The following is a 26,806-nucleotide window of genomic DNA, read 5'->3' as shown; positions in this document are numbered from 1 at the left end:
AATATTATTACTGTGTCGTGTATTTTGCCGCTTTGACACGCGGAAGACGAACGGCTTATCTTGTTCACGCATACCGCGGCTGTATTTACGACAAAGAAAGACCGTTTTCTGTGAGCTACGAGCGCATACTAAACTGCACACTACAAAGTTAAATTCACCTTTTTTTTTGTAGACAAGGGAATCGATCCGTCGGCTCGCCTCTAGATGTTCCCGAACGCGTCAGACAGACCAAGGTAGCATCGGAGTGTATTCTTGTACGTGTACGTGAAATATATACGTACTTCGACAATCGTTGGCTTAAGCCTCGCTGCAAGGCAAAGGACGCGGCATAGTCGTATGATAAACCTTCATCCAATGCTAACGATAAAAACACAATACGCCCTTGACTTCAATTGAAACTTCACGACGATAATGAAATGTTGGCACTGTTCTCAAACAATAATAGAAGACGGTATTGCGCCATCCATTGCTAAAAATACCCCCGAAGAAGATTGAAGTATCTATGTATACGGAATGAAATAACACTATATGTATACATGTATTGGTATAGATATTTGTTACGATCATGTTAAAGCCTATTTACTAACTAACTATAATTTGAGCTTAACAAATTCAGCAATTGACCACTGTTCTTATTTTATCTCTGTAGTTAACCACTTGTTCCTGAAAGAAACAAATCGTAGATTACCTATCCCTGCTGTTTGACATTGCTCAAGCAGGAATAAGTTCCAAATAGAAAAAACAGATAACTATAACAAAATAATGAAAAAACTAGTGCTACGTATGTGTAGGTTGATCTCGCCTCTAGTTACCTATGCTAGCGAAAAAAGCTTTATAGTATTATACAGAATAAGTACAGCATCGATTCGAAATCAGCTTCCTCGTCGTTGTATTTCTCTGGCCGTCTTCTGTGAACTAGCAGCGTCGTCTGCACGTTTATCATCCCATTGTTGCGGCGACACTATGATCTCAACGAGCAAATCGATAATATCGTATCTATAATATGCATTTCGCGTAGATCAATATAAGCGAAACAATCGTAAGGTTTCGCTATTCGTAAACACGTGTACATGTGCGTGTGTGCATCCACATAGCTCTACCTAGAGAATTGCTCGACGTTTCTTACATTCAGTATTAATCCCGCTAGATCTCCGCTTTTTTTTCAAGCTGGCTTTGCTTTTTCGTCCCCAGAGCCTCTTAAGTCTGGGTTCATATTTACCTCAATGGGAATTCTAAGCGAGCGGAGTGAAGGGGTGGAATATTGCGTTGGGATCAGTCCCCTATGTGCAGGCTACGTGTTTCGCCTGCGGTCTGCTTGAAGCCACTAGAGGGAGCTAAAGCGTGCTTTATGGGGCACAGGCTAACGGGCTGAAGGGACGAATGACAGCCAGCCTCGAGACTGAAAGCGGGAACAGGAGAATACGATTGTGAAGGTTAAGGCCGTCGAACGAAGAACTAAAGATGATGAGCTGAAGCACGGCTTAGATAGATCACGAGGCCATGGTTATGCTAACATAATAAACTGAAGGAAACATGACGACAAAGGAAAACGGTTGTCGTCAAACAAGCCGATAAATGCGTACAAGCTATGGGATGTCTACGTTTGGGGGCGGTATAACATACCGCAAGCTTATTCAGGCCACATGAAACAGTTGTAATTAATTTCTCACATTGGGTCCAATATGAATATTCCCGACCCGAGTAAAGTTGGTTTCTTTCTATGCAGTAAAATAGCTAAAATTGGTATGACACTGTTTGAATCTAATAGCTCTATTTGTACAACTCTCAAATGGGCTGCTAATAATCCATAGTTGAGGCCTGGAACTCGTCTGACATAGGCTTGCCGTTGGTTAAGGTCAAATCGTGTACATAGTTAGTGGGCATTAGAGATCCCGCTCTTGAGGAGGAACCTGAGGAATAAACATATTTGTGTAATGTGGAACATACACATAGGAACAGTGTCAGTGAAACTGAGATGAAAGAAAAAAGCCTAGGTAGATTAGGCGAAACGCTAGGCCGGGGAGACCTTTAAATGAGTGTCATTCTTGAAAGCGAAACTTAACAGGGGAGAAACAGTATACTTAGAGGAGAAAAGGGGGAAGAGGATTTAGGATGAGCTCGAGCGAAAGAAGACTGCATGATTGTTTTGGTGGGTGACTTTAAACAATTCATCAGTTGTCGCGGCGCTATGCTGACGCCCAGTGGGTGTCCACCGGGGCCGCCGTCCCGGTGAAGATACAGCGAGGAAGAGCGTGCGACCATCGAGGGGGAGCTTTGCTTGCTAGCATAGACACGGGGGAGATATAGCAAGGGAAATCGCAGGGTAGAAGGATATAAACACAGAACGACATCGAACGTAGCCGGACAGAGTACGCTCAGGCTGAGTTGCATCGTGCCGACAAAAAGATAGTGTTAGAATGCCTGCAATAAGTTTGCAGTCCTTTTCGCTGCTGAAGAGAGCTTGTAGACGCCCCCTGCCAGCAACAGATCAGTTGGAGGACTGAGGATACACACCGCTAGGCAGAGAAATAGAAGCGCTCTCGTCGAGTTATTAAAAAGGAAAGGAAGATAGATCGGATATCTGGGACAGATCTGACATTCACCATTGGGCGCAGGAATGGGGCTAATGTGTTTTAAGCTTAAGCGCGATGAAGTAAGTGGGTGATGAAATCATGCGATTCCCACGGCGCCGATGAATCGGGTAAGGCCGATGCAACCATGTCGAACTTCACGCCAGATAGGAAGAAGATCGCAGGGTAGGCGCCAGTCGAAAACGACTGCGGGTCGATACTATCTAGCACTCGACGCAGGACGACGGTACCAAAAAGTCACTGGCCGTTCCTTAAGAATAGTGGTCATGACGAATTCAAAGCGAGTACCTTCAACGGGCCTCGGCCTGTTGGTATAAATAGCTCTTCTAGGTGGTACTTCCGTGCCTGTAGTTAGGCTAAGTAAAATTGCCAGCAAAATGTTTCTGACATTCCATTGACCCGACAACAATTGATTGAATCTCGAGGTTTTGCGATGGGCGTGCTGCAATTTCAGTCGAATTAGTTAACATTAGCTATGGGATATAATACGATGGATAACTGTGAAAGTAATACAGTGACGTGCTAATTTGAATTTAAGCCTAAGCACAATGCCATCTTTAGCCCGTTCTGTGAAACAAAGCCTATACGTAAATACCCGTTGCACCAATCAGTTCCGCATCCATTTTACGGCCATAGTTACAAACACAGGGAAAAACGGGTCAATCTGTTCTCGTACTATTTCACCCGGGGGCTTTTGGAACGGGAACCATGAAACCAAATTGTGTCATCTAAGGAGCAACAACCAACTCGGAATTTACGTATGCTCAAATCCCCACCATTCCTTCTTTCCTTCATTTAATCTCTTTGTTTCCTTCCTGCGTTCGGATGAAGATAACCGAGTAAAACGGCTTGTTTTTTTTGTTTCATTCGATTTGCCAGCAGATGTCACTGCTGTAGATCTGATGAAGACCAGAGGCGACTGGCTGTTTGCCCCTTGTGGCGCATGGCAGACAAGAAGCTTCTGTAAAAGGACCGATGAAAGAGCGGACGGGGCGGTTGCTAGCGGATTCCGAACGAGTAGCCCAAGTGAAAAGTTAGTTGGTCTTCCTTTCTACCAAAAGAGAAACCGATAGCGATAGCGGATGAGTCAGTGAGGTTAATTTGACCTCGCCAGCCGCGCCGGCCACACCGGACTGCCCCATTCCATCGTGTCTCTCCCAACACAGAGTGTTCCCAAGCTAGGGGGCAAGCGGGCGTCTGTCTAAGAGAAGAAACACACGGCCGCACTGCCTCGCTGGCGCACTGCACTGCGAGAAGGCGAACGCCGACAACCGTAGACTAGAGCAGTGTCGGCTGCAAAGCGCTGTAACAGTCCGCGCCGGACTCTGACGCGGGCCGACAGCGGCCGCGCACTGCTGCTTCTCGAAGAGAGTGAGATGAGACGTAGCGGGTAGTAAAAAGTTTTGTAGATTATCCTCAGCAACGCTGTGGCGCCGGCGGATGGTCTGCAGCAGGAGTTCGCGAGCGAACCGCTGGATTCAAGACGAGACCCCTTTATCTCTCCTTTCTCTCTCCGTGAGCGACTATATATCGAGGACGGAAGCTCTGGAGTTCGTAACTATTACGTTAAAGAACCACTGGGAAGCATGGGCGGGCAAGCGGGGCAAAGGTGAATGAAGGGAAAAGTGTGACTTATTTCGACGAATACAAGGTATCCAGTAAGAGAAACGAGTTGAATAGGCTGGAACGACTAGGGAAACAGCATGCTCCTCAAATGGGAGTCACTTTTATCTATAGAGCTTGCGGCAGTGATGAAAACAAATACACAAAAACGATGCAATATCTATCCAAATAACTTCGTTAAGGGATTCGCCTATTATTATAGCATAAGCACACACTGAGCTAGACCTGCACATTGACAGCGAGTCTCGTAGCATAATAACAACTCAACAATTTGTATTCAAACAAAAATCAACGATGTATAGTTTTTTTTATTCGCAGCTCTTTTAGCGCAAATAATTTAACTGTCAGAGGGAAAAATCATTTTGAACGACACCGGAACACTGGAGAAGCAGCAAGAGTTCGACAACATTGAGACCCCTCAACATTCGCCCCTTACCCACCCTTTACCCCACGAACTTTCGTTTGCATTGCCACTTGCTCGACGCTGTAGAGCAGGTGCATCGAAAACGCAGTGCCGCGCGTGCTGGTCAAATATTTAAGAGTCTTTTAGAATGGAAGCGCGAAGCTCGATGTCGGTCTTGAGTACACTATGACTATTATTTCAGGCTGTGGAAATGCTTCAAATAGTGAAACTCTGATGCTGACGAGATTCGGAATCGGCATGATACCACCGGAAATCGCCCTTCAAAGTAGAGAGCAAAGCTAATTTGACAGATTGCACTCGTCAGTATGTTATATTTATGGAAAAGAAAGGTTTAGTTATCGTTCTCTTTTGAACCAGATGTAAAAAAATCCGTGTTTTTCAGAAGAAAAGATCAAAACAATTTGTAGTTGATAGCCGAGAGGAAAAGGAACGCACAGACCGAGTTCATCTTTGGAACACTAACCTTCCGATTTGAAAGCTGGTCTAGCAAAGGAAAAGGACAAATATCACAAAGAACAAGACAACTTAACTCCAGCAGGGATCGAATAAGTATTAGCGAGAATCAGCAAGACAAAGACGAGAGCCTAAAGAAAAATAAATTTACCATTTCCACTTAAAAATAGAAATAATCAGCGACCGCGTTTTTGGCTCATAGAAGTGGCCGGGGTACTAGGCGCCAGCGAATTGGCCAAACGAAGGCCCTGCCATGAGCGTCTTCTGCTACTTCACTGTTTTAGCCACCAACACCAGCAGCGGTAGGACTAACAGTGGCTTCTCTGGCATGAAGAGCGTTAAGCTAGATCTGTCGTGCTCTTCGGGGATATTCGTGGGGCAGTGTCTAGCCTGTTGTGTCCGCGCCGGCCCAGCGGTTACTGGTGAAGTAACGTGGGGTTGGTCAATACATTCACTCACTACCTACGAGTCGGCCGAGTGAACGATGACTTCAAACAGTTTTTGTCTCTCTAAGTCTGTTGCTTCTCAGCACCGACAGTTTTAGTCTCCAGCACGCCAACGAGAGTAAGCTGGTTGCCTTCTTTAGCTTCTTGGCCCTCTCAGTCGTTAGGAGGCCGATGAGGTACACTGTTGGGATCAGCCGTTCGTGTGCGGCATAGACCATAGCATTCGCTCTGCTAACGACACCTATTGCGACTGTCACCAAGTTGGGGGCGCGGATGCTGGGCCGACAAGTTCGCAAAACGACTTCTTCTTCTCGATTTTCTTTCCCCCGTTGAATCCCCCGTCTGCCTACTTTCCTTCGTGGGGCACTTGTCTCACCCTGTGCTGCTGCTGCTGCTGCTATCGTGGCAGATTCCAGTAACGCAATACCTACTCGAGTGACGTTCATGGCCGCGGCTCTAACGGTGATTATTTACTTATAGATTTTTCCACTACAAACTACCTCCGATATGTGGGTGACAGCGGGGCCGAGTGGCAGCGGCACCAGCGAGACAGGCGCGCCGAGCGCGCGAGAAGTCAGCCACCGGCTGCTTCGAGTGCCACGAACGATTGAGAAGGGCCGGTTTCGAAAGAAGGTTCGAGTTCGGGGAGAGGAAACGCGGATGTGCTAACGTTAAAGGCCCGCCCAGATGTTTCTTATTAACCTCATCGATTGCGAAAACTCTAGACCATCGGCAATGGCAAAGCTACTGCCGCCAGCGTTCAAGTCGTCGCACTGTTCCCTCACTCGTCTCGTTTCGTGGCCTCGTTCCAAGGTGGAAGAAGTCAGGGAAAGGCGGTGGGGTGGGGGATCATAGCAAGAAATAACAGGGAGAATGGGGGGTCGAGGTGGAGATGAACGAGAGGTGAAAGACCCAAGTCGACGTTGCTCAGAAGAGGCATACGACTTTCGGCGGTCAGCATTGACTGCTGCCAGCAGCACAAAAAAACTCTCGCATCAAACGGCTGTTACTCTCGCTCAGCTCGCAAAAGTAGCGCTGACAGTATATATGTACAGTACATCAAAGGATGCTAAAGTTTTGTGTGCGGCAGAGGATGAAAGGACGTAAGGAGAGTGAAACGGAAAAGAGGAAAGTAAAGCAAAAGTGTAGAGAAGATATAGTATAGTATGCGGTAAAGGTGCGAAAAAAGCAGGGCATCAACTCATTGTGAAAAGAATAACACTGCTGACGAAAAGTATGAGCAGACGGAAGATGCCGGAAGCGACCGAAACTAGCAAGCGAAGCTTCTATGGGGGACAGACTGAACAACTGAAGACTGAGTAGCCAAAGGGAAAGAGTGAGAGGTTATAAGCCAGATGATGATTTTATCGTTTCGAAGAAGACTCATTTAAGGGGTTTGTTTGGCGACACCTGGCGGCTACCAGAAGAGATAGGAATAGTTTCACAAAGAACGGTAAATGGTACCACTCAGTTCTCAGGAGCAATGGGCGTCTTTGTTAAGTACTGAGGTCGTCGTTGAGTTGAACGGAGTGAAAATTGGTGCGCTCGTCTTATATCATATACGCAGACACTAATAGCAAAGTTAACTTAGAGGAATTGGAGGGAAAAATGTCACAAGGTAGACGATACAAATATACGACACAAAGGCTTACAAAGAAACGAACGTCTAGGCTATTTATGCAAATGATGGTTCGAACAAAGTTTGTTACCCATCGAGGCTGTCCAAAATAAAAAGAAATCATATATCCGAAGGCCAACATTGGCCCGGTACTATTAGCACAACACTGAACTTATTGTAAAGGAAATCCGGTAGAAACTGATGTTGTGTTTGTGGGCACAGAGGGTTCGCTGCTTCTGTCGTTGTTCCTGTTTCCCTTGGGCCTTTTCCTATGCATATTACCGTAAAAGATATTTAAATCATAATTACTACAATAGTGTACAGGTTTCTCTTACGCGCCTTACGCACACATCCAAGTTTTCTATGGTAAGTCGGGCTATAAAGGATGGATCTAGTCCGCTCGTCCGTAAACGCGAATTGAGCTTAGCCTCACTGACCAGCTGATTGTTATCACAAAAGACAAGCTTAACGAATAACTAAGATAATTCTATGGGTCTAGCGCTTTATAACCGGAGTGAGCTTTTGTAGACTATAGTAATTCTAAACATACAACATGCGACTATCTTTCGTGAAGCTTTGGAAGGGTAAACTATTATACAATGTACCTCTTTTTCTTCCAGTGGTGTTTAATGATATCGCTATTTTTTCGAGGCTCTTGAGTGCTGGCGGCCACGTGGGCGCAACTACCGGCGTTCACAGCTTCCTCCGGCGAGGACATCCTCTTCCGCCGGCGCAGTTACGGCTGCCGGCCACGATTGGCGTAGTCCCCCCTGGCCCGCCCGGTCGACAAAGGCCGGGCCTCCTCCTCGCATGCTCCTCCCGTCGATTTGGCTCGTCCCGTTCAGCGGCATCGTCTCGCTCTCGGCCAATTTCCTACTGCCACTGGCATCGCTGTTTCTGTGTAAGGTTGGTCGGCCTTCAGCATCCTTCATCTCGGGGCCCGTCTCGGCCGCGCCTCGGCAGGCACAGCCGGGCGCGGGCGGGGTTCGCCCTGCTGCTGCGCTGCTGCTGCCGCCAGCGCCGACCTCTAGGCCGTGGGCCGCGCGTTAAACTCGCATCTGGGCGGCGCCTGTCCACCTGAGGCTCCCCCTCACCAGCGCCAGCAGGCTCTCAACTGTTGCTTCGTTCCCGCTCGGGTAGCTCTCCCGCTCCCCGGGAGACGATATCCGAACTCAGGGGAATGGAGGAGGTGCTCCTGGCTTTTTCCCTCCTCGCCCTCAACAGCTACCCTTTCCTCTGGGGCCGAGTCCTTAGCTTATAAAGGCAGGCGGACGTAGTAACGCACCGTCGTGCAACGTGTGTGCTTTTTTCGACTTGGCGAAAGACAGTTCTCGCCACAGTAAAACCATGTACGACAACGACAGCAGCGACAACGACTGTCACTGTCACTCACTTTTACTTCCATTGTCCGTGCCCAGTTCCCCTGTTTCTTCGTAATCCGTTGTCTCAGTGATTCGGCTGTCACAACCGCACTTCTCTCCGTATAGTCTGTCTAACTCCGTATCCATTGGGCTATTCAACAACCGTATCTTCTTATCTTTCACCTGCAACCTGTGCAACTGTGTGTATCTGTTCGTATGTATGTGTGTGTGTGTGTGTGTGTGTGTTTGTGTGTGTATTCTAGTGCAACGATTAGTACATTTGCCATCACTGGTATTGGCACTCTTTCAGCTACTACTGCAACGCTACCGTGACCATTTATATTCATCTATTTACTGTTCGATTACAAGTCATATTATTAGGATGACTACTATTGCTCCAACTTCTATAAAAGCTCTGATCTCTTGAAAGGACGTCTCCACTCGAACGGAGAGTCAAAGCGATACGGAACAACGAAGAAATACGTCCTTTGAAGGACAAGGAGAAATCGACCACTGAACTGTGCAGGCGGTGTCAATTCCCAGGAGTGGTATCGTAGTGTTTATTTTTGAGAGTGATTATATTTTTGTTGCTATTAGGGTTTAGTCGGTTCAACGACAACTCTGGCTCCTTTGCTGCTGTTGTGGTGACCTTCGAGAGCTGCCCTCCAGGGTCGTGCACTAATAATGCCACGCTGTTACCTACTCAAGAAAAAGGCGGCAGCCCTCCAGCTCAAAGGCCAGAGTCCAGAGGGGGCTGAATACATTGTCGAAGAGCCCCCATCTCCTCCATCGGCTGATGATGCTGACGAAGTGCAACCGGAAGCGCCACACAGTAAGTATCGAAACGTATCGTAACGCCTGTGTCAAATGACGCAGTCACGCGACGATCAGCCACAGTCGCATACATGTTGGTAATAGCTTAATTATCCAAGTAGGTTAGCACGAAACTTGGCTTGCGTTCGTTTATATGTATTTATTTATAGTAGGTAGTTTGTATCTTGAAATAATCTCGATACGATTTTTTGCGTTATCCCAGATTGAACCAAACGAGTTACAAACTCAGTGGCATCAGCGATGTTATAACTTTTTTTCTACTTAACTTTATAAAATTCACGACGATTCAGTGCCGACCACCTTAAGGCTTTGAAGACGTACTACTATTTGAAAACAAAAACTCAATGTGTAAATAATGTCTGGTTGGGATGATAAGGTATGTTTAACAACTCGAATCGTCTTTGAGGTACAGTGGCGTCTATATGTGCTCTTTTGGTACAACTGCTATTAGAACGAGTACAACATTTATCGTCCTAAATTGGCCAGTCCTTGACTGCCTCCGAAAACTTACCTTTGTCTATCCATTTCGTTCTAGCATCAAATTTTGCATAGAGACCTGATCTATCGCGGTTGATGTACTCGAACCAGCAGCTCAGTTCGAATCACACGGACACAACGAGGGGCACAATAGTGCAAACCCTGATCACCGGTTCGTGAGAGCCCTTCTAGATCATGATTAATTAGTTGTGTCGGGGGCTCTGTATTCTACGCCTCCAAGTCTGGTTTCCTCCTCCCTCCATTGCTGGTGGTCTGAGAACAGGCAAATTGGCAAGCGAAACCGAACGTAGGGGGGTTTGGTGGGAGAAAAAAGAGAAATCCTGTGCAAAAGTGATGTAACAGTAAATGCTACTAGGTCTTGAAACGCAGTCTTGCAACCCCGCCGCTGGGTGTCCTGGAAATTGGACTCGTGTGTGCGCGAGCCATGTAGCCGAGAGAATCTTAGCTCTGACTCCTGCGCTACTGAGTAAGGCATTGAGCTTGCTAGCCAGCAACACTCAAAAATCCACTAACAACATCAAAAGTCAGTCGTCTTGAGTCCGCAGGTAGATTTCGCTTGTCGCGATAAGACAGACTATACAGAGATAAGGCACGATGCGGTGTGCTTCCCTGAACCCAGCGCTACCAGAAGTACCAACGTTGTTATTGGCACGGGGGTAGCACCCCACAGTGCTCGCATCCCGCCAGGGCAGAGAGGTTTTGGTGCACCCTAGACGCCACCTTAATGTGCAACCACAATCAAGATGTGCTCTGTCGGCGCAAGTGATTCAGTCATGTTGCTTGCTTACTCTCTTCATTTAAACAGTAACATTGTGCGCTAATAGGAACAGCCGCTCACAGCCTGGTCGGTTAATTTTGTAGAAATCCGATCATTTTTTGGGGAGAGCGAAAATCAACTTAGACCATCCATGGCTTAGGCTTAGACTCGATAGCTGCACAAGTGTAACATTCGGTGAAGCCATGTTATGCATATATCCTTAATCGACACAGAAGCCCGCGTCAGAACTATCTCTGGCAAGACCGGACATCCACGTAGGGTGGAACTTTGTCCTTTTTATCGTTCTCCCGCTAGCGAAAAGACCATTAACCGACCTGTACTTCAGTGAATGTTAAGGTAGTGAGTAGGACACTTACTCAACAAATAAACGTATATTAATATCTGCATCAACAGAAATAACATGGGTTGTCTGAAGGCCGAATGCTATTATATCTCTTGGTGCAGTCACAGCGTCGTATTTAGTTTTCCGGCCTTTTATTAGGGAGTGATGCAATAGCGACCAAAGGGACAGAACCAGGCTGCCTAACGCTAATTCTCTATTTGTTCATATTGGTACAGTCTAGCATTACGGTTCCCATGTAATGTTACGATTCAACTGGTCTACTTTTTGATAGGTGCATAGGATTATCATTCGTGATCCCCGGCGTACGTTCAGCATTGCCTCAGTGTGACCTCGAAATATATCTTCATACTACGACCATCCGTAAAAACATACGAATGCCCTATAGAGCTCACGACTTAACACATACACGTATGTGAAGCACCGCCCGCTGTGGTGTGTGCTAGCGAGCCAGTCAGCCAACGAAGGACCACTTCTAGAGCCAATTGCACAACAGTGAGGGCACACTCTGGACACACTGAGACGTACTCTGTAGGACTTGTGTAATAGTTATATATTGCCCTCAGACAGCACGTCGGGGTAGTTCGTCTATAAAATGGTAGCCATACATTGTAGCCTTGCCGTTATGGCCGCAATCTGACCACTGGTAACGGACACAAAATTGGCCGAAGGCGATGTCGACCCTTGGGCTAATCCCTCAAATCGACATTGAATAGCCAAAACGCAATGCAATAGCCAGCGATAAATCCCAACTACTCGTCGGCTTCTTCACTGCACTGCCGATCTCAGCGGCTGTGGGCTCTGCGTGGACACTGGGCTGCGTTGCTGACACCCCTAAACACCCCACGGCAAAGGCAACGATTGCTAGAAACGCAAAGAGCAATGCTATGTGTAATGTCATATATCGGCTTCGAAGCGTGAAATCGAAGAGTGTCACTATCCTGGATGGCATCTTTTCCGATTCCCCAGGCCGGCGCTGCACTCTGTCCGCCTCGAAGATCGGCCTCAACAAAAAGCCAACGTGCCTAGCGGATCGTCGACCTAGCTAGCTGCCTAGCCTCGATCGCTGTGTGGATGTTCCATGCCGATGTTCCCACAGCATCGCCCTAAATATTGCACTAGATCATCTCTTGTAGAGGTACTATTGTAGGTCGGCTCTGCAGCAGGGCGTAGCTATTGCAAAAGCGTGCCTGGCCATTTTCGATAGGTTAGGCTCGGCCAGGTCGTGCGGCTCAGGCTCACGGTGGCAGTGTTGGACTTAATAGCTAATTGAGACATAGGGACGCGCAGCAACAGAGGCGGCCGCCCAAGCTGGAAGCAGAGCGCCCGCAAAATGAAACGAATGACTGGTGTCTGTAGGCGCCATTCACTGGAGTCTCATGGCAGTGGGCGCACATACTTACGCGTGGTACCCTGTACCTCGTATGGGACAGCGAAGCTAAGGGTAGGCGGAGGTATATCGGGTTACAGAGGGTGCGCGGAGCGCGCGGGCGTTATAGAAGTCGGCGCAGCCGTCGGCTTGTCGCTCTACTGCTGCTGCTGCTGTTGAGCAGGAACACATCAACCAGATGAGGATATCACAAAGCCAACAGCCTACAAAAGCCAGGTAAGCGTGCACGGGATTGGTAGAAACTTCACTGTTGACTGGTAAGAGGTAAGGGGGTGAGTGGGCCTTTTTCTTCTAGAGCCACTATTGGCAAAGGTTTGTAGCACAATACATACTGCATATGTACGGCACATACTACGCCCCGTTGTTCGTCAATGGCAACGTCCTGTAATGCTAACTGTTGCTAAAGATTAGATCGGCTGCACAGATAACAGTAGCATTTCCCCTATCCATCGATATTTGAAGGCCAAAAGGCTTGCGCATGTTACGACCATGTATGCGCCCTATGTAGTTGCACAATAGTCGATATGAATAGTCAACGTGTTAGCTTGATTACATTAGACACGCATAGATAAACGGTGTAGAAGTATGTCGGCACTGTGTGATATTGCTCGCTCAGTTTCCCGAAGTCCATAATGCGATATAAGCAAACAGGAGCATTAGGTAGACATGTAATAGGTACAGATCATCATATGCGTACGCCATCGACGGTAGAATTGGTAGAAGGTATAAGCTCTACTGTTCCTCCTAGAAGTTATATATTGATCTGCACTCGCTACGTATCTAAGGGTGTCTATCTACGATACCTCTTTGCCTGTATCGTATTATGGTATGTATGTTTTTTTCAAAAAAGGCCACAACTAGAATTATTAATAGATAGCTTCTTATTTAGCATGTAGTCCGAGCAATTCGCTTGTGCTCAGTCGTGAACAGCTATTACTACTACTACTACTACCATTATTGACAGAGATAAAGGACAGAAGCAGTGAGATGGAGTGAAGTCGTGCATAGCACTTTCGAAGAATGAGGAAGACAACGCTCGAAAATAGGTGGGCAGGGACGAAATTGTATCTCTAGTTCACGTGGTTCCTTAAGCGGGACCGCAGCGGGTGTTTGCCCTCAGGCTGTTGGGCGCCAAAGTGCAGCGGGCAGTTGGGCGGACGGGATAAAGGTTTTCGAGTTTTTCTTCCCCCTACCATGGAGCTGAGTCAGCCGTAAAAGTATACCTGTTTATCATGCTTCTGGGCCGTCCTGCCGTCCTTCCCAACACTCATCACTATCAGACGCAGATTTCGTCTGCACCAAATACAACCAGCAAGACTGTAAGCATTGTTTGAACTGTACATGATGTTAAAACCTCGGAAATATAACAAGTGGTTGAAGAATAAGCAACACTTATATTAATGAAGGTACAGAAAATGATTTATAAGGAGATCAGTATTTAGCTTTGATATTTGGTAGATTTTACATAAACAGTGTCGAGCTTAGCGTTGTCCTTGTCGCTAAAACAAAGCATATCTTCTCGTCTGACATCTATTCATAGGTAACCGCAGTTCAACTAAAAAGCGAATATGATAAAACAAAACGATTGATACGTCTTTAGCGGGACAATCTTCAAACACAACAGCACAACAGCCTAGTTAGTGATCATCTCTGGTAGACTATGCGAGGAAGAACACAGAAGTAAATCCTACCGCTTCAGCCTTCAGCAGGCATCGGGAAGAAGAGATCATATGCGAAAGAGGAGCCAGTGTCGAGGACAAGGACTCGTAATTTGTTGTGTTTCTGCTTAGGTGATCGGGGGGGTAAGTGTGGGTGTCGAAGAAGCGGCGTTTCGGCGAAGGGAAACGAACGATGTCAACTCATGAATAATCTAGCTGGGCGCCGAAGTGCGAGGGTTTAGCGACAGCCGGCTAGTGCACTCGATCGTGCGTCGTCGGCCAGTTCGGTCTACAGCGATCTTATAGTATGCGTGGCCACGGCCCTCTCGAGATTTCAAAATTGTTGGCCGTCTTGAGAAGATATCGGCAAGGTGTTCTTTGCCTACTGCAATTCGAGACAGTTGAGGAGTTGTGCTGTCTACGCTTCTCCGTTCTTCCTTATCGTAGCATTCTGCTCTCCTCTTGTCCAGCAATGGAGCAGCTATCCCATCACAAGTGTTTCCGGAGCTCGCTATTAGCGAGAGGGGGGTACGCAGCGCCCCGGCCGCTCAAGAAAGTGCCGATGCGTAGTCGCTGCTCTACAGATTTTGAGTCTGCCGATTTGGAGCGGGAGTAAGAGCGTCATAGGCGCATAGTGAAGGAAGAACGACGGTGTTGTCCCTGGGTACATCCCATTACCACCACATTGGTCTCTGGACTCATATACACTTACATCTATTACTTGACAACGAAGAGTTCTGGGGTCTGGAAGAGCTCTCGGCTGTGCGGAGCAAGATGACACACGTCGGGCGTCAATAAAACACTATGGTATGGCTCTAGGGAAGTGAAAGAACAGAAAGCCGAAGCTAGGAGGTGAGAGCGCGTCGTATTCGTTGCGTTAAACTGATTCATCGTTGTGCTTGTTTTGCCTCTGGGTCTATAAGCTACCTGGTTGAATCAGACGGCATAGCGAAAAAAAAGCTAGAATAGCTACCAACGAAAAGTAAGCGATTCGAGGTGAACAAAGCGGAAAGATAGGAGCGGAAATTTAAAAACTTTAAGTACTCGCAGCCATACACACACAGCCAAAAGGACGAAGAGGGAAGTGACAGGCCAGCGTGGTCGATGTTGAGATAGATCAAGACTATAAAAAGAGAACTTTTTATACTCAACTTATACTGGTAGAAATTAGTGTAGTATATCTATTGCTTCATATCATCGTAGTTCTTTTTAGCGGCGAAACTACGTCGCATAATACTCGGTCATTAATGGTTAGTGAACAGTTGGGCCAGAGAAATTATTTCCTTGACCAGCTCAGGCTCATTTATGCAAAACTGGGTCTGTACGCAGTTGATTTGACAGTGGTAATTTCCGGCCACTTTGAATTATGGAACATACGAATATTATAGATATGCGTATAGGCTAGTGAAATATAATGAGTTCAATTCAATCTATTTCATAAATCAGGCTCAGCTTCGGAATACGACGTACAATAGCTGCTACAACAGCCGTTGGCAGGACTCGTGACCGCCAGATGGGCTGCCCAGCCGAAAGAAGGCAAGAAGAGCCAACGTTCTGTAAACACGCCACTCGATGAATAGTGGTCGAACTCGAGCGCAACAGTAATCCGTTTATGATGATCTTCATGACAATTTAATTAACGGGTCCTTTGGCCACCCTTATCCTCATGGCCCGATCATTGCATTCGACTAGTAGTTGGCAGCGCCTATCAGAAGGGTCGTCAAGGCCTGAGCCTAAGCAAAACAAATCTAAGAATAACATAGATGAGCTTAGAAATCTTTCAGCTTTCGAGCTCAGACTGCCTCCCTCGTTTTTCCTCTTTCGCCCGAAAAGGTTCAATTCGATTCCTTTTCTGCTAAAATATCGTCCTCCAAAAATGTCGCCTAATTCCGCTTCACAAAAGGAAGCTGAGATTAGGACAAGTAGAACAAATACATAAAGCTACATCATCATTGCGCTCGTCGCCGTTGTCGTCACCATCAGGCACGTATCAGAAACAATAGCATAGTCCTGTTGAGTCGTACAAACTGTCGTCAATGATGAGGTTGCATGCACGTTCCTATACCGGGATTGTTTTTTTTTTCAAGATCGGTCAGGAGATGTTGAAGTCGTCTAATCACGAGTACGCATTTTTGCAAGGAACGATTCGCTTCTAAGTAACACAAGTGGCTTTACAAAAGAGATGGAGTCTGTAGCAGATACGGATAAGTGAAAGTGGGACTGGGGTGAGCCTAGTGGTTGAGGGAACTTCAATTCGTGCTCGTAGTTTGAGCAAGGGGTTTGGTACAAGATCCGGGGCCGGTGGTCCGCAAGGAACCCATCACCAAGCTCTCACGAAAATACATTCAAAGTTTGCGATATTCATGTATTTTGTGATACCCGGATGAGTGCTGTATCTACCTTTTGTCCTTATCAAAAATTCAAGGAAAATATAGCTGTGTAAATGAAAGCGATCAGATGGCGAATCTGTGAGAAACACTGGCGACTCAATTACGTTACGTTTCAGTCTGTCGCAACCGTAAACATGGATCTGCCTGGCTACGAATACTATACGTTATAAAATTACGCTGCTTTACTAATCTAGCGATCAAATGTATCGGATGTATGTGTTTGAAAACTATTATTTCGCCATGCCGCTACATCCTTTCCGGACTGCTATATCATAATGTCGTATTATTACCGTTAGAATTTTCTCTACCAAAATGCAGCCAGCAGTAGTCGCTATTACATTTGATGATACATATGTATCTGTAATGAGTTCCGCGATCTACTAATATCCGAAGCCGAAGTTATTTTTCGTCGTCGAACTGGGCACGTGGGAGGACTGTTCAGGACACGGGCCGTGATAGGTAAATGATACCCGCGCGGGCAATAACACGTGGTGAGACTTACTTGCTACCGCGTAGCAGTTCAGTGCGGTGAAGGCATAAAATTGAACAAACATTGATTGTTTATGCCCAAGCGAGAACATGAGCGCGCAGGTAATACTGTTCCGCGCGTCGGTTGGAAGTCGGCCTATTGTTCCCGTGTATTGTGTAGAAGGTACTAGTCACTTTGGCAGTAAAGGCGTCGGCAGAGGGCATTTAGTGCGGTAGCATTATACACGTGTGCGGCGTGCGCATAGATACATACCAACGCTAGCATCGATGCTGTACGACGAAACGACGTTAGCGGAACTCCCCAACGTGCTGTACGCGACAGCCTGAATCGAACTCTGAGTGTTTTCTAGAAATTTTTCACAGATGGAATGGAGAGAAATGAAAAATACATAACGTAGTATACAATGGACGCAATTAGAAGGACTCTATAGCTCCGGTGAGCAATTGAAAGTTTGCGCGATATAAACGAATGTCTCGTTTGCGCGCTTACCACTTGAACGCTTTGACGTACGGCACGTATGGAAGCACAGTAGCCATTTAGAATTTTATGAATTGCGTTGCATTGCGGCCCGTTAAACTTTTGAAATGGAACAAAAGCAAAACGACCAACGACAAGGACCGGGTTCGCTTTGTCTCGTACTTCCTATATAGTGTAGCTATTTATAAATCTCTTAACGTTTAGATACGCTTAAGTAATTCATTTGTATAACTGCAAGTAACGGTACGAAGCGATAGAAATATGCCTTTTTTATTGGCAAACTGGAGACTGTTTGTCAGTTGTCGTGCGTATACGAACCTGCATTCGTACTTTGTCAAACCAAATCATGCCTATACACATTTAGGCGGCATGGTGAAGACAACGTATTGTGAGTTCGAGATCCAAGATGTGTGTAGCGGTGTTTTTTTTTTTTAGAAACGATGTTAATCTACAGGTCCGGGTTAAATTCAATGGCTATTTCTCAGATCTCACTTTGCAGCAAACTCTTGGCGGATGATTGCTTTCCAATTTACTCAAATTCGTCCATGTTTCTCGGTTTCTTTTCTGCAGTTGCTGTACGCTACGATTGTGGTGTTAACGGCCTGAGGAGACTTGCAGTTTATGCCTTTTGGTCCTCCTACTTTAGACCTTTTTAGTTATGATTAATCACACTAAGTACTAGGATTTGAGTAGATACCGAAAAGCCTGACGATGACTAGTCTATGTGTTTCGCACTTAATTTCACCCTGTATTTTTGGCTCTACAGTATAACCTCGATATTATTACAGCCTGGCCGTTATGATGCGACACTAACTGTAAAAAAGACAGAAATCAGGCAGGACCCTATATATGGGCGTATAGTTTTTTTATACAACCATATACTTACGGTAACAGATGTACTTGTCGTGGGGCATTGCTCTATATTCGAACATCAGTTTATGTGCGTGTCTTAGCGACGACTGCAGACCTGTCAGTTTTTGGTAAACAATCATGCATCCCTGGGCTGCTCGCGCTAGCGCTGCCGTAGGGAAAACAAAGGAGTCACAAACGAAGTCGACAATGTGCCACCAATCATAGTGGCAGCAATTAGAGTAGCAGAGCACCGCCATTGCCGTGATAGGGGCAAGGGTACCTAACCAGAGAGACAGAGAAAATACAGGGATGAAGGTCAGCCTTGCTATTGGCATTAGACGAGACGCTAGCGAAAAAAGAGCAGAGTACGGTTTGACCGGAAGCGGAGCGTAACGCGGGTACGTTCAAATCTGTGTATCTACCCATTGGCGACACCGACCCAGACACACGAGCTTCCGCACACAAACCTTTCCACTGGCACAACCAGTCAGTGAATCCGCTGTGCGGGACTCGATCACCACTTACCAAACAAGGGAGATCGCTCGGCTGCGGCCGCTCCCTTTCTTCACCCCCTGCTCCCCATTTCGAGGACGAACGACGATGAATTGTGTTCAATGAGCTACTTCGATCATCACCGCTAACGCTTGGGCGGCTTACTCAAGTTCATTTTGTCCTACGGGTAGCAGGTTTGTTGGGTAGGTTTTCAATACATAAGAGAATGTTTGCGTATTTACACAGGATCATGCGGTTACTTCTTTAAATGTCTGATGAAAATGCTGTTGTGCATAGTGGCGATGCTTGTACGAAGCGCTGTCATGAGCGAAGGCAAAAGTTCCTGTACACTGCACTCTTCCTATATGTGGATATGTCTTGTTTGATAATGGACAAAAGTACACTTACTTTTTTTAAATTTGACATTATAGCTAAATAACACTGGAATTCAGGCACTGATTATTCTCGGATGACAACTGAACTTAGGCTAAATCTAGACTGGGCTTACTCGAGTCAGACTGAAGTTCTACAGCATCAGTTTTACAGCTCGGTAGGGTTGCATATATATATATATATATATATATATATATATATATATATATATATATACCTTGATTATGACTAATATTTTAGCTATTATGATTATCATTATTATATTTCACATATACGATTCGGGGCTTTCGTTCGAGCGTATCGGATCTGTACACCTCGAACCTGATAGAATTTACAATGAGTCTTTGCCTATAGGCGAAATACAGGGGCTTTCTATCGTCGACACATGTATGTCCCCACAGAGACAAGCTGACTCGTACATGACCAAAGACCTACAAAAATAGATGACTATGTTCAAGTGAAAATCGGGACTCATTTTGAGCCGAAAAGAGCAGCTGTAGCAGTTCAACTTACTATTTCGCATAGATCTGGCGGATCGCTATCGAGATTCTATCATTTATAATAGTTAGCTTGTTATTCGTACGTTCGACAAGTTAATGTCAATGTAAGCCTGGATCCGTTATTTTGCACTGATAATTTAGCGATATTTAACAGCCATATCGAAAGCGCGAGTGCCAAGTAGTAGAGTAGGCCAAAGGCACATTTCGTAATCGCCGGACGTTCCGTATTGAGTGTGCGTATTGCGGCATTTCGCATAGCTCTCCACACGCCTTATTCACTCCCTGCCGTCACGCATATCTGCCGCAGAGTTAATTGAGTCATCCTTACGCTGGCTGGCTGCACCATTCATGCTCTCTTCGTATGGAAGGTTCGCGGTGTTGCCATAGACGAGTTGCTAGATGCGTCGGTCCTATTATGGTGCCATTGTTGCTGCTGCTATTGCGCCTACTCTAGATTTTTGAGTCCATTGAGGCTGGAGGACGCTAGACGACTACTACAGATAGTTTCCGACCTACGCAAAACCTATCTTCGGCCTGGGCATCCTGGCAGTCCCTTCCGTTATGCATGGCCGGGTATTCTGCGCAACACCTACGGGACAAATTTCCTGGCCGTCACAGTGAACGGCAACCCTGTGCGCCTTGAATTCATTTCAAACGAAGAGAGAAAAGGAGAGATGAGCTGGGGGGCTAAGGGAGAAAGAACCAGACAGGAATTTATAATATGGGCAATTGCGCGACACAAATGTCGAAACGCTCTCTCGCTATCTAAAACCATATAAGCGAGGCATATGAACACGGTTTCGAAATTTCATAGGATAGATGAGGAAAGTGCCAGGTTTAGGTGATTGAGACAAACAGGGGCACACTATCCGACAGGATGGAAGGCCAGGAGAAGGGGCCGGGTGTCTAGGGGGCTAGAAGAGGTGGCTCTTATGTTGCGTCATTGTGCGCCGAGCAGGAACTCAAGCGTCTGAATGGTGCGTCATTATGAGAAACCCTTTTTAACGCGATTAAAAGCATCGGACTGTGACCGCTTGTGGAGCATTGCAAATACCGTCGATATGAGCTCGATCATGCGTGCTTCAGAACTGCAGTATTTGCTGCTATCAATATTGCTGGCGTGTGCAGGCCTAATACCTGCACAGCTCATACCCACTCAGCTGGCAGCTGTCCGTTAAACTGGTCACCAACTGCCGATTCTACAGAATAATCTGATCCGTGGTTGGCCGGATTGCGCTTGATAGGAGCATGCAGCGGGATAGTGCTCGAATCGTCTCTTTTTTGTCTACAGAAAATTACCTTTGCTTTGATCGCTGACGACGGTTCATACAGTTAGGTCAGCGGCCGCCAATAGCAGTGAGTTTCAGATTAAACGGCATTTCAATTTCGCTAACAGCCACGAACGGCTCGAAAAGGGACAGTGGCTACGAATTTACCGACGTTGATTACGTTGTTACCTTTGTTACTAATTCACGCCATAGGTCATCCCGTAGGGCGACAACGAAAAGAGAGAGACCAAATATCAGACGAAGGTGCTGATAGACGCAGATGACCGGCAGACCAGCAAACCGACCTGCTATTTGACTTAAACCCGTTGTTTGCTATTGTTACCTCGTTCTTGTTGCAGGCGTCGAGCCGTTAGACTCCAACGATGAGGAGATGATCCAAGTAGACGATGACAGCCCGATCGAGTTCCCGCGTGAGCGGTCGAGTTCGCCATCGACGCGCAGTCCACGGGTCCGATCGCCGCCGACAACAACGACGGATGTTGGCGGCCGACGTGGAGCGTCGAGTCCCGCGTCTCGACACGCACCACCGGGAGGAGGCAGCCATCACCACAACCATCCACAACATAACAGCCACCACCATGGGGTAGTTCCGGCATTCACACCGCTTCACTATCCTCGACACTTTACGATATTCAACCCGGCATTCGATATTCATCCGAGTACGTTACAACGAGACCCACCAACACCATCAGCATTCAGTTATCCCGGTGTACTTCAGGACAACAATTATAATCATGCTATCGACTTGTCGCGAAGCTCGGCCTTAAACAACCTCTCAGCACTGACCAACCTTAGCGGATTAAACGGGCTGAACGGCCTGGGAAGCTTTCACGGGATCGGAACAGGAAGCGGCAAATTACTAAATTTGGGTAGCGGTGGAGGCAGCGGCAGCGGAGGAATACAACATAGTCACTTGCACACGACACTCACGAGCTTGAATAGTATCAGTAGCGGCAGCAATAATAATCATCATCACCATCATCAACAACATCAGCATCATAATAATAATAACAATACGATAAATAGTAGTTCAACAACCGGTGTCAATAGTAACAATATTGCCCTTAACACTAACAACAACAACAACAACAACAACAACAATCACCATCACAATAACAACAACGTTAGAAGTAATAACGGCCTACTCAGCCATGGCCATAGCCACGCCCATCATGGTGGCAGAAGCAATAAGCTGTCAGTAAACAACAACAGTCTTATCGGTGAGGACGATAATCTCGTTGGCGAGGACGCTTCCGTCGATCAGGACGATCAGAAGGAAGAGAAGAAGCCTAAGTTGCCGGCCATGTACAAGCCTTCGGTGACTGTGAGTTATACGTATGATGCCTTCTTCATCTCGGACGGACGCTCGAGAAGGAAAAGTGAAAAACTCAAGTCGTGTAGCACGGAAGCGATCCTCGGCGCAGCGACACCCCAACAAAAGGAGCCTAGTAAGCAGCGATACACGTGTTCGGAGTGTGGGAAGCACTATGCCACGTCGTCGAACCTTTCGCGACACAAACAAACTCATCGAAGTCCTGATTCACAACTGGCAAAAAAGTGTCCCACCTGCGACCGTGTCTACGTGTCAATGCCCGCGTTGGCTATGCACGTTCTTACGCATAACCTTCAGCACAGATGCGAGATCTGCGGGAAGGCCTTCTCGCGGCCCTGGTTACTCCAGGGTCACATGCGCTCACACACTGGCGAGAAGCCGTTCGGCTGCGCGCACTGTGGGAAGGCCTTTGCCGACCGCTCGAACCTGCGCGCCCACATGCAGACACATTCGGGCTTCAAACACTTTCAGTGTCCGCGATGCAACAAGACGTTTGCCCTGAAAAGTTACCTAAATAAGCACTACGAGTCTTCCTGCTTTAAGGACTCGAGTTCGAGCCCCTCGGTGCCACATTCGCCCCACTCACCGGTTTCATCGCCGCTGTCCGTGTCCAGTTTAATTTCGCCCCCGCCAACACCCCTGCCCCTAATGCTACCACCGCACCCACTAATTCCACACTTTCCGCAGCCGAGGGCGGCCGAATAGAGGTCTTCAAATCAAGATGATGATGATGATCAGACACGACGGAACGAGTCAGAAAATTAATTGTAATACTAACTACAGCGGACGGTGCTAAAACACCAACTTCAAGTTTACAATAGCACGAACTACCGAACATTTTTCAACGGATATGTAATATGTCCTCTCTCTCAAAATCTTATACCGCTTCCATTTACAAACTACTGCTGCGATCCTGTAGATAAGAAGAACTCTGTAGATAAATGAAAAAGAAAGTGGAAACGGCATCAAATCTTCAAACTGCTATAAAACATTACCCATTAATGTCCTATTTTTGCTGCAGACATTGAAGTCACTCACAAGTAACAGAACAAAGCGAAGGCATTCGGCACGAAAAACTCTACTGCTCATACGGACAGGCAATATAGACGTTCATACAGATTGCAGGTGCGCACGCTGATGTAACCTTTCACAGAGGGATACGTAATAAATACAAGGAAAAATTTAGCCACCCCTTCAATCTTCTCAATAGGTGAAAAGAACAGTAAGTCGATGTTAAGCGACGGATGTACGATTCAGCGCGGAGACAATAATCGCTGCGATCCCGGCTGTGATCTCGTCAACGACGTCAGCCAACGACGGGAACGGACTACGAAAACCCCTCGATCTTCTGATCTCTACGTGTGTACACTCTGTAGATGTCCCCATGCAGCGAAGAGACAAAATCGCGACGTGCATGATTACGGTATGATGACCTACGAGCTCGATTTTGGCCATAGTGCGATTCTTACGACAGATTATTTTGCAATGACAACAGGACACGGCCGGTCGGGTCTAAGATAAAATTCCCCTTAGCACTATCTTATGATAAAGAAATACATAGAATGGATCTTATATTGGAAGCTTACATTACGTGTACATACTACCGTAGGCTAGCATGTCTGAAGGCGGGATACTGGAGAAGTTTATGACAACGAGATTTATTAATGTGATTTCTCGTGCGGCTTACCGTAGCCGTGACGGACACGAGAGACTAACGTGGCTTTACGGCTCTGTTGCAAGAAGGCCACAATGATTCGTTGGCCTACGACGAAAATTGCGGAAGTACTAATGCGATTATTCGTGATTGATGTTATCCTATGGCATATGTAATAGTCACATAAATTCAAGTTGCCAGGATCATACAACAACTCCATACATTTCAGTCATTTTACTGTATTATAAATGAGCATTATAGAATAGAGAAAAAACCGGTCATAACAGGCCGCACGCAATCACTTGATCTATGCAAGAAAATATGCAACAAGGACTAGGGCACGCTCACCTTCTCTATCGAAAGTAAGTGTTCTATATTCCTGCCGTCCACAAGTTTTTTCAAATTAAGAACAGAGCTATAGCCGATGCGATCATAACTAGCCTTACGCCATTACGATATAATAATTATTGCCATGCAGCGATAGCAAAACAGTTACAAGCACTAGTCACTTTCTCTACACCACAAACCTATATATAGCAAATATATATATATATATATATACATGAAAATATATTCTATACATACATTGAACGAGTTTAGACAATAGTTGAGTGTTAAAGGTGGTTGCTCGTTTTAGGAAACAGGTGCTCCATTTCAGAGAAGCTACTTTTCTAGAAAAAAAAACAATCTAAAAATCAGTTCATCCGCCGCCGATGCCAATGCCCCAGCATTTTCTAGAAAAAAAAAATCAATAATCCTCCCAATTTTCTACTAAGTACACACACACCCACGCAAACATGCACACTATACATATGATAAGTTCATTCTCCAGTGAGGAAGAAAGATCACCATCGTCATCATCTCTGCTCGTTTCACTATCTACTAGGTAAAAAGCTACGCTAAAAAATCATTTTCACATGGTTTCTCCAGGCTTTGAATGTTTTTCATAAACAGGACAGTTATATATATATATATATATATATATATATATATATATATATATATATATATATATATAACGCTCATTTACCCATGGTGCACATGCCGACAATTCTTGAGCCAACGTCTACGCGGCTGTCCTGAACGTATTTAGAAAATAGTTTGTACCTAAAATTTACAAAGGACGCTACAAGATGAAAAGGCTACAAGCGAAAGCAGCATGATACTATGCATACAATGTGATAATAATAATAAGCAATACATAATAACATTTTGCATACATTCGAGATACAGATAGATAAACATGAGAAACATGCTTCCCTTAAATCGTTCTTGTCATGTATCGCCATTACCCATTTTTTTTTTTATCTACACACACAGAGACGTAAATACTCAATCATACAGAACTATCTATGTACACTTCCTCAACAACGCCCTAGAAATTTTTATTCATTCTAATATAAAAGTTCCAAAAAAGCCTCAGGATAATCAAACGCTGGGTTCGGCGGTCGTTTTTTACTTGGCTCACTTACACTCTTCTCTTTCTATCCTCATTCATTCCGTAGCCCGTTCACCACAACAACAACAACAACAACAACAACAACAACAACGATCTGCGCCAAAGTATTCTAGCAGTCATAGGCAGAGGTAACCCGAGAAACAACGCACGAAGTACGATAAAAATAAGACGGCAAGAACACATTACAGTCATCACTGCCGCTATCGCAACTTTCCCTTCCTCCCCCCCCCCCCCCCCCCCCCCCCCCTGCCCCGCCGACTATTCATGGTTCTTCCTTCTGCCACACACGCTTTAGCCTTCACCCCCCTGTCTTGCCCCATTCGAGTTGCCATCACGGACCCCCTACCAATGCAAGATTAAATGAAGAGCTGCTATATAACTAGTTATCCTTCTAGTCACTAGACTCGTTGTTTGCAGAATTACAATATGAGTATCCTGTGTGTGGAAGGACAATCCTAGAGAAAAGACGTCTGTTAAAAGGCCCTATAGTAAGCCCTTTAATGATTTTAGTAATGATGATCGGCGGAAGTTCTCCGAAGCGAACCAGCGCTCGTTGTTCTTAGCTAGATACACATGTTTCTTTCGCGAAAAATAGTAACTATTTTGTTACAGAGAAACACAACAATTTTCTACGTGTAAGAAATACGAACCCACGTCGGAGACTCAAGTATGCCTTGAGGTAAAAATGGACTGGTCGAAGCTACCGAGTTATTTTGAGTGTGAGAAGTAGACTATTTCAAAGGAACATAAAACGAAAGAAAAAAAAAAAGAATATTAAAATTCGACTTGATAAAGTAAGATATTGAAATTGAAATGTATGCTATTAAACACGATACGTTTCCGCTCTTCGTAGAATCATGGCTTCGGCTGGCTATAACACCATATGGAGATTGATCATCTCCTACCGGCATGATATAAAGTGAATTTTTCTTTCATTGAGAAAATACAGGGTGCTATGCGTAAATCTTCCTCTAAATTAAGTGTTCGTCTAGGGAGAAAAGGCAGTTCCTGAACCCGCTTTCTTTTTTCAAACGTGTCACTCCTGTATGTGACCACCCATACTATAGTTACTGCCATTATTACAAAAATTGTTGCGGATTTTACAGCATCTTTTGAAAGATATACCTCTATTCTATAGCAGTATTGTGCTCAGACGAACGTCGCTCTATCTGGGATAGTCAGTCACGTCAACTACTAACCGTAGTATCGGTGGTAATACATGACAATACTGAACGTATTCAATACGCACGATATGACGATCGATACAATGACTGACGATACAATGATCGTTGAACAGATCAACGCAATCCACGTCAGAGAATCCACCATTAATAATATCTCATTTCTCAGTTCTGAGATCAAGCATAAAGCTGTAAGGCTGATGGCGCAACTGTGACGTAAATGACGAAAGCGTCAATAACGATCGAAAATTAATTTTCTCCATTTCACACACACTCAAATAC

At 45.8% G+C, this 26,806-nt stretch overlaps 1 protein-coding gene and 1 long non-coding RNA gene across 3 annotated transcripts in view; one reads left to right on the top strand and one right to left on the bottom strand.

Moving 5' to 3' along the window:
* The window catches only part of LOC147756182 (uncharacterized), a 40,620-nt gene that overhangs the window by 9,300 nt on the left and 4,514 nt on the right, over positions 1 to 26,806 (bottom strand). The window contains exons 3-4 of one of the 2 annotated variants that reach the window (XR_015326845.1): positions 7,761 to 8,699; positions 159 to 307 (exon numbers count right to left, since the gene is read on the bottom strand). This is a non-coding gene — a long non-coding RNA (uncharacterized LOC147756182). The remainder of the gene's footprint in view (positions 1 to 158; positions 308 to 7,760; positions 8,700 to 26,806) is intronic. The other variant, XR_015326846.1, reaches the window with a different exon arrangement.
* On the top strand, positions 8,698 to 26,799 carry LOC111249991 (uncharacterized). Its single transcript, XM_022804534.2, has 2 exons — positions 8,698 to 9,348; positions 21,236 to 26,799. Exons 1-2 carry the CDS (start codon positions 9,201 to 9,203, stop codon positions 22,933 to 22,935), a joined length of 1,848 nt encoding a protein of 615 aa, XP_022660269.1. The 5' UTR covers positions 8,698 to 9,200; the 3' UTR covers positions 22,936 to 26,799.

The sequence above is a fragment of the Varroa destructor genome, unplaced genomic scaffold, assembly GCF_002443255.2.
Source record: "Varroa destructor unplaced genomic scaffold, Vdes_3.0 BEIS01000004.1, whole genome shotgun sequence".
In the NCBI taxonomy this organism is placed as follows: Eukaryota; Metazoa; Arthropoda; class Arachnida; order Mesostigmata; family Varroidae; genus Varroa; species Varroa destructor.
This window is presented reverse-complemented; position numbering and strand designations above follow the sequence as displayed.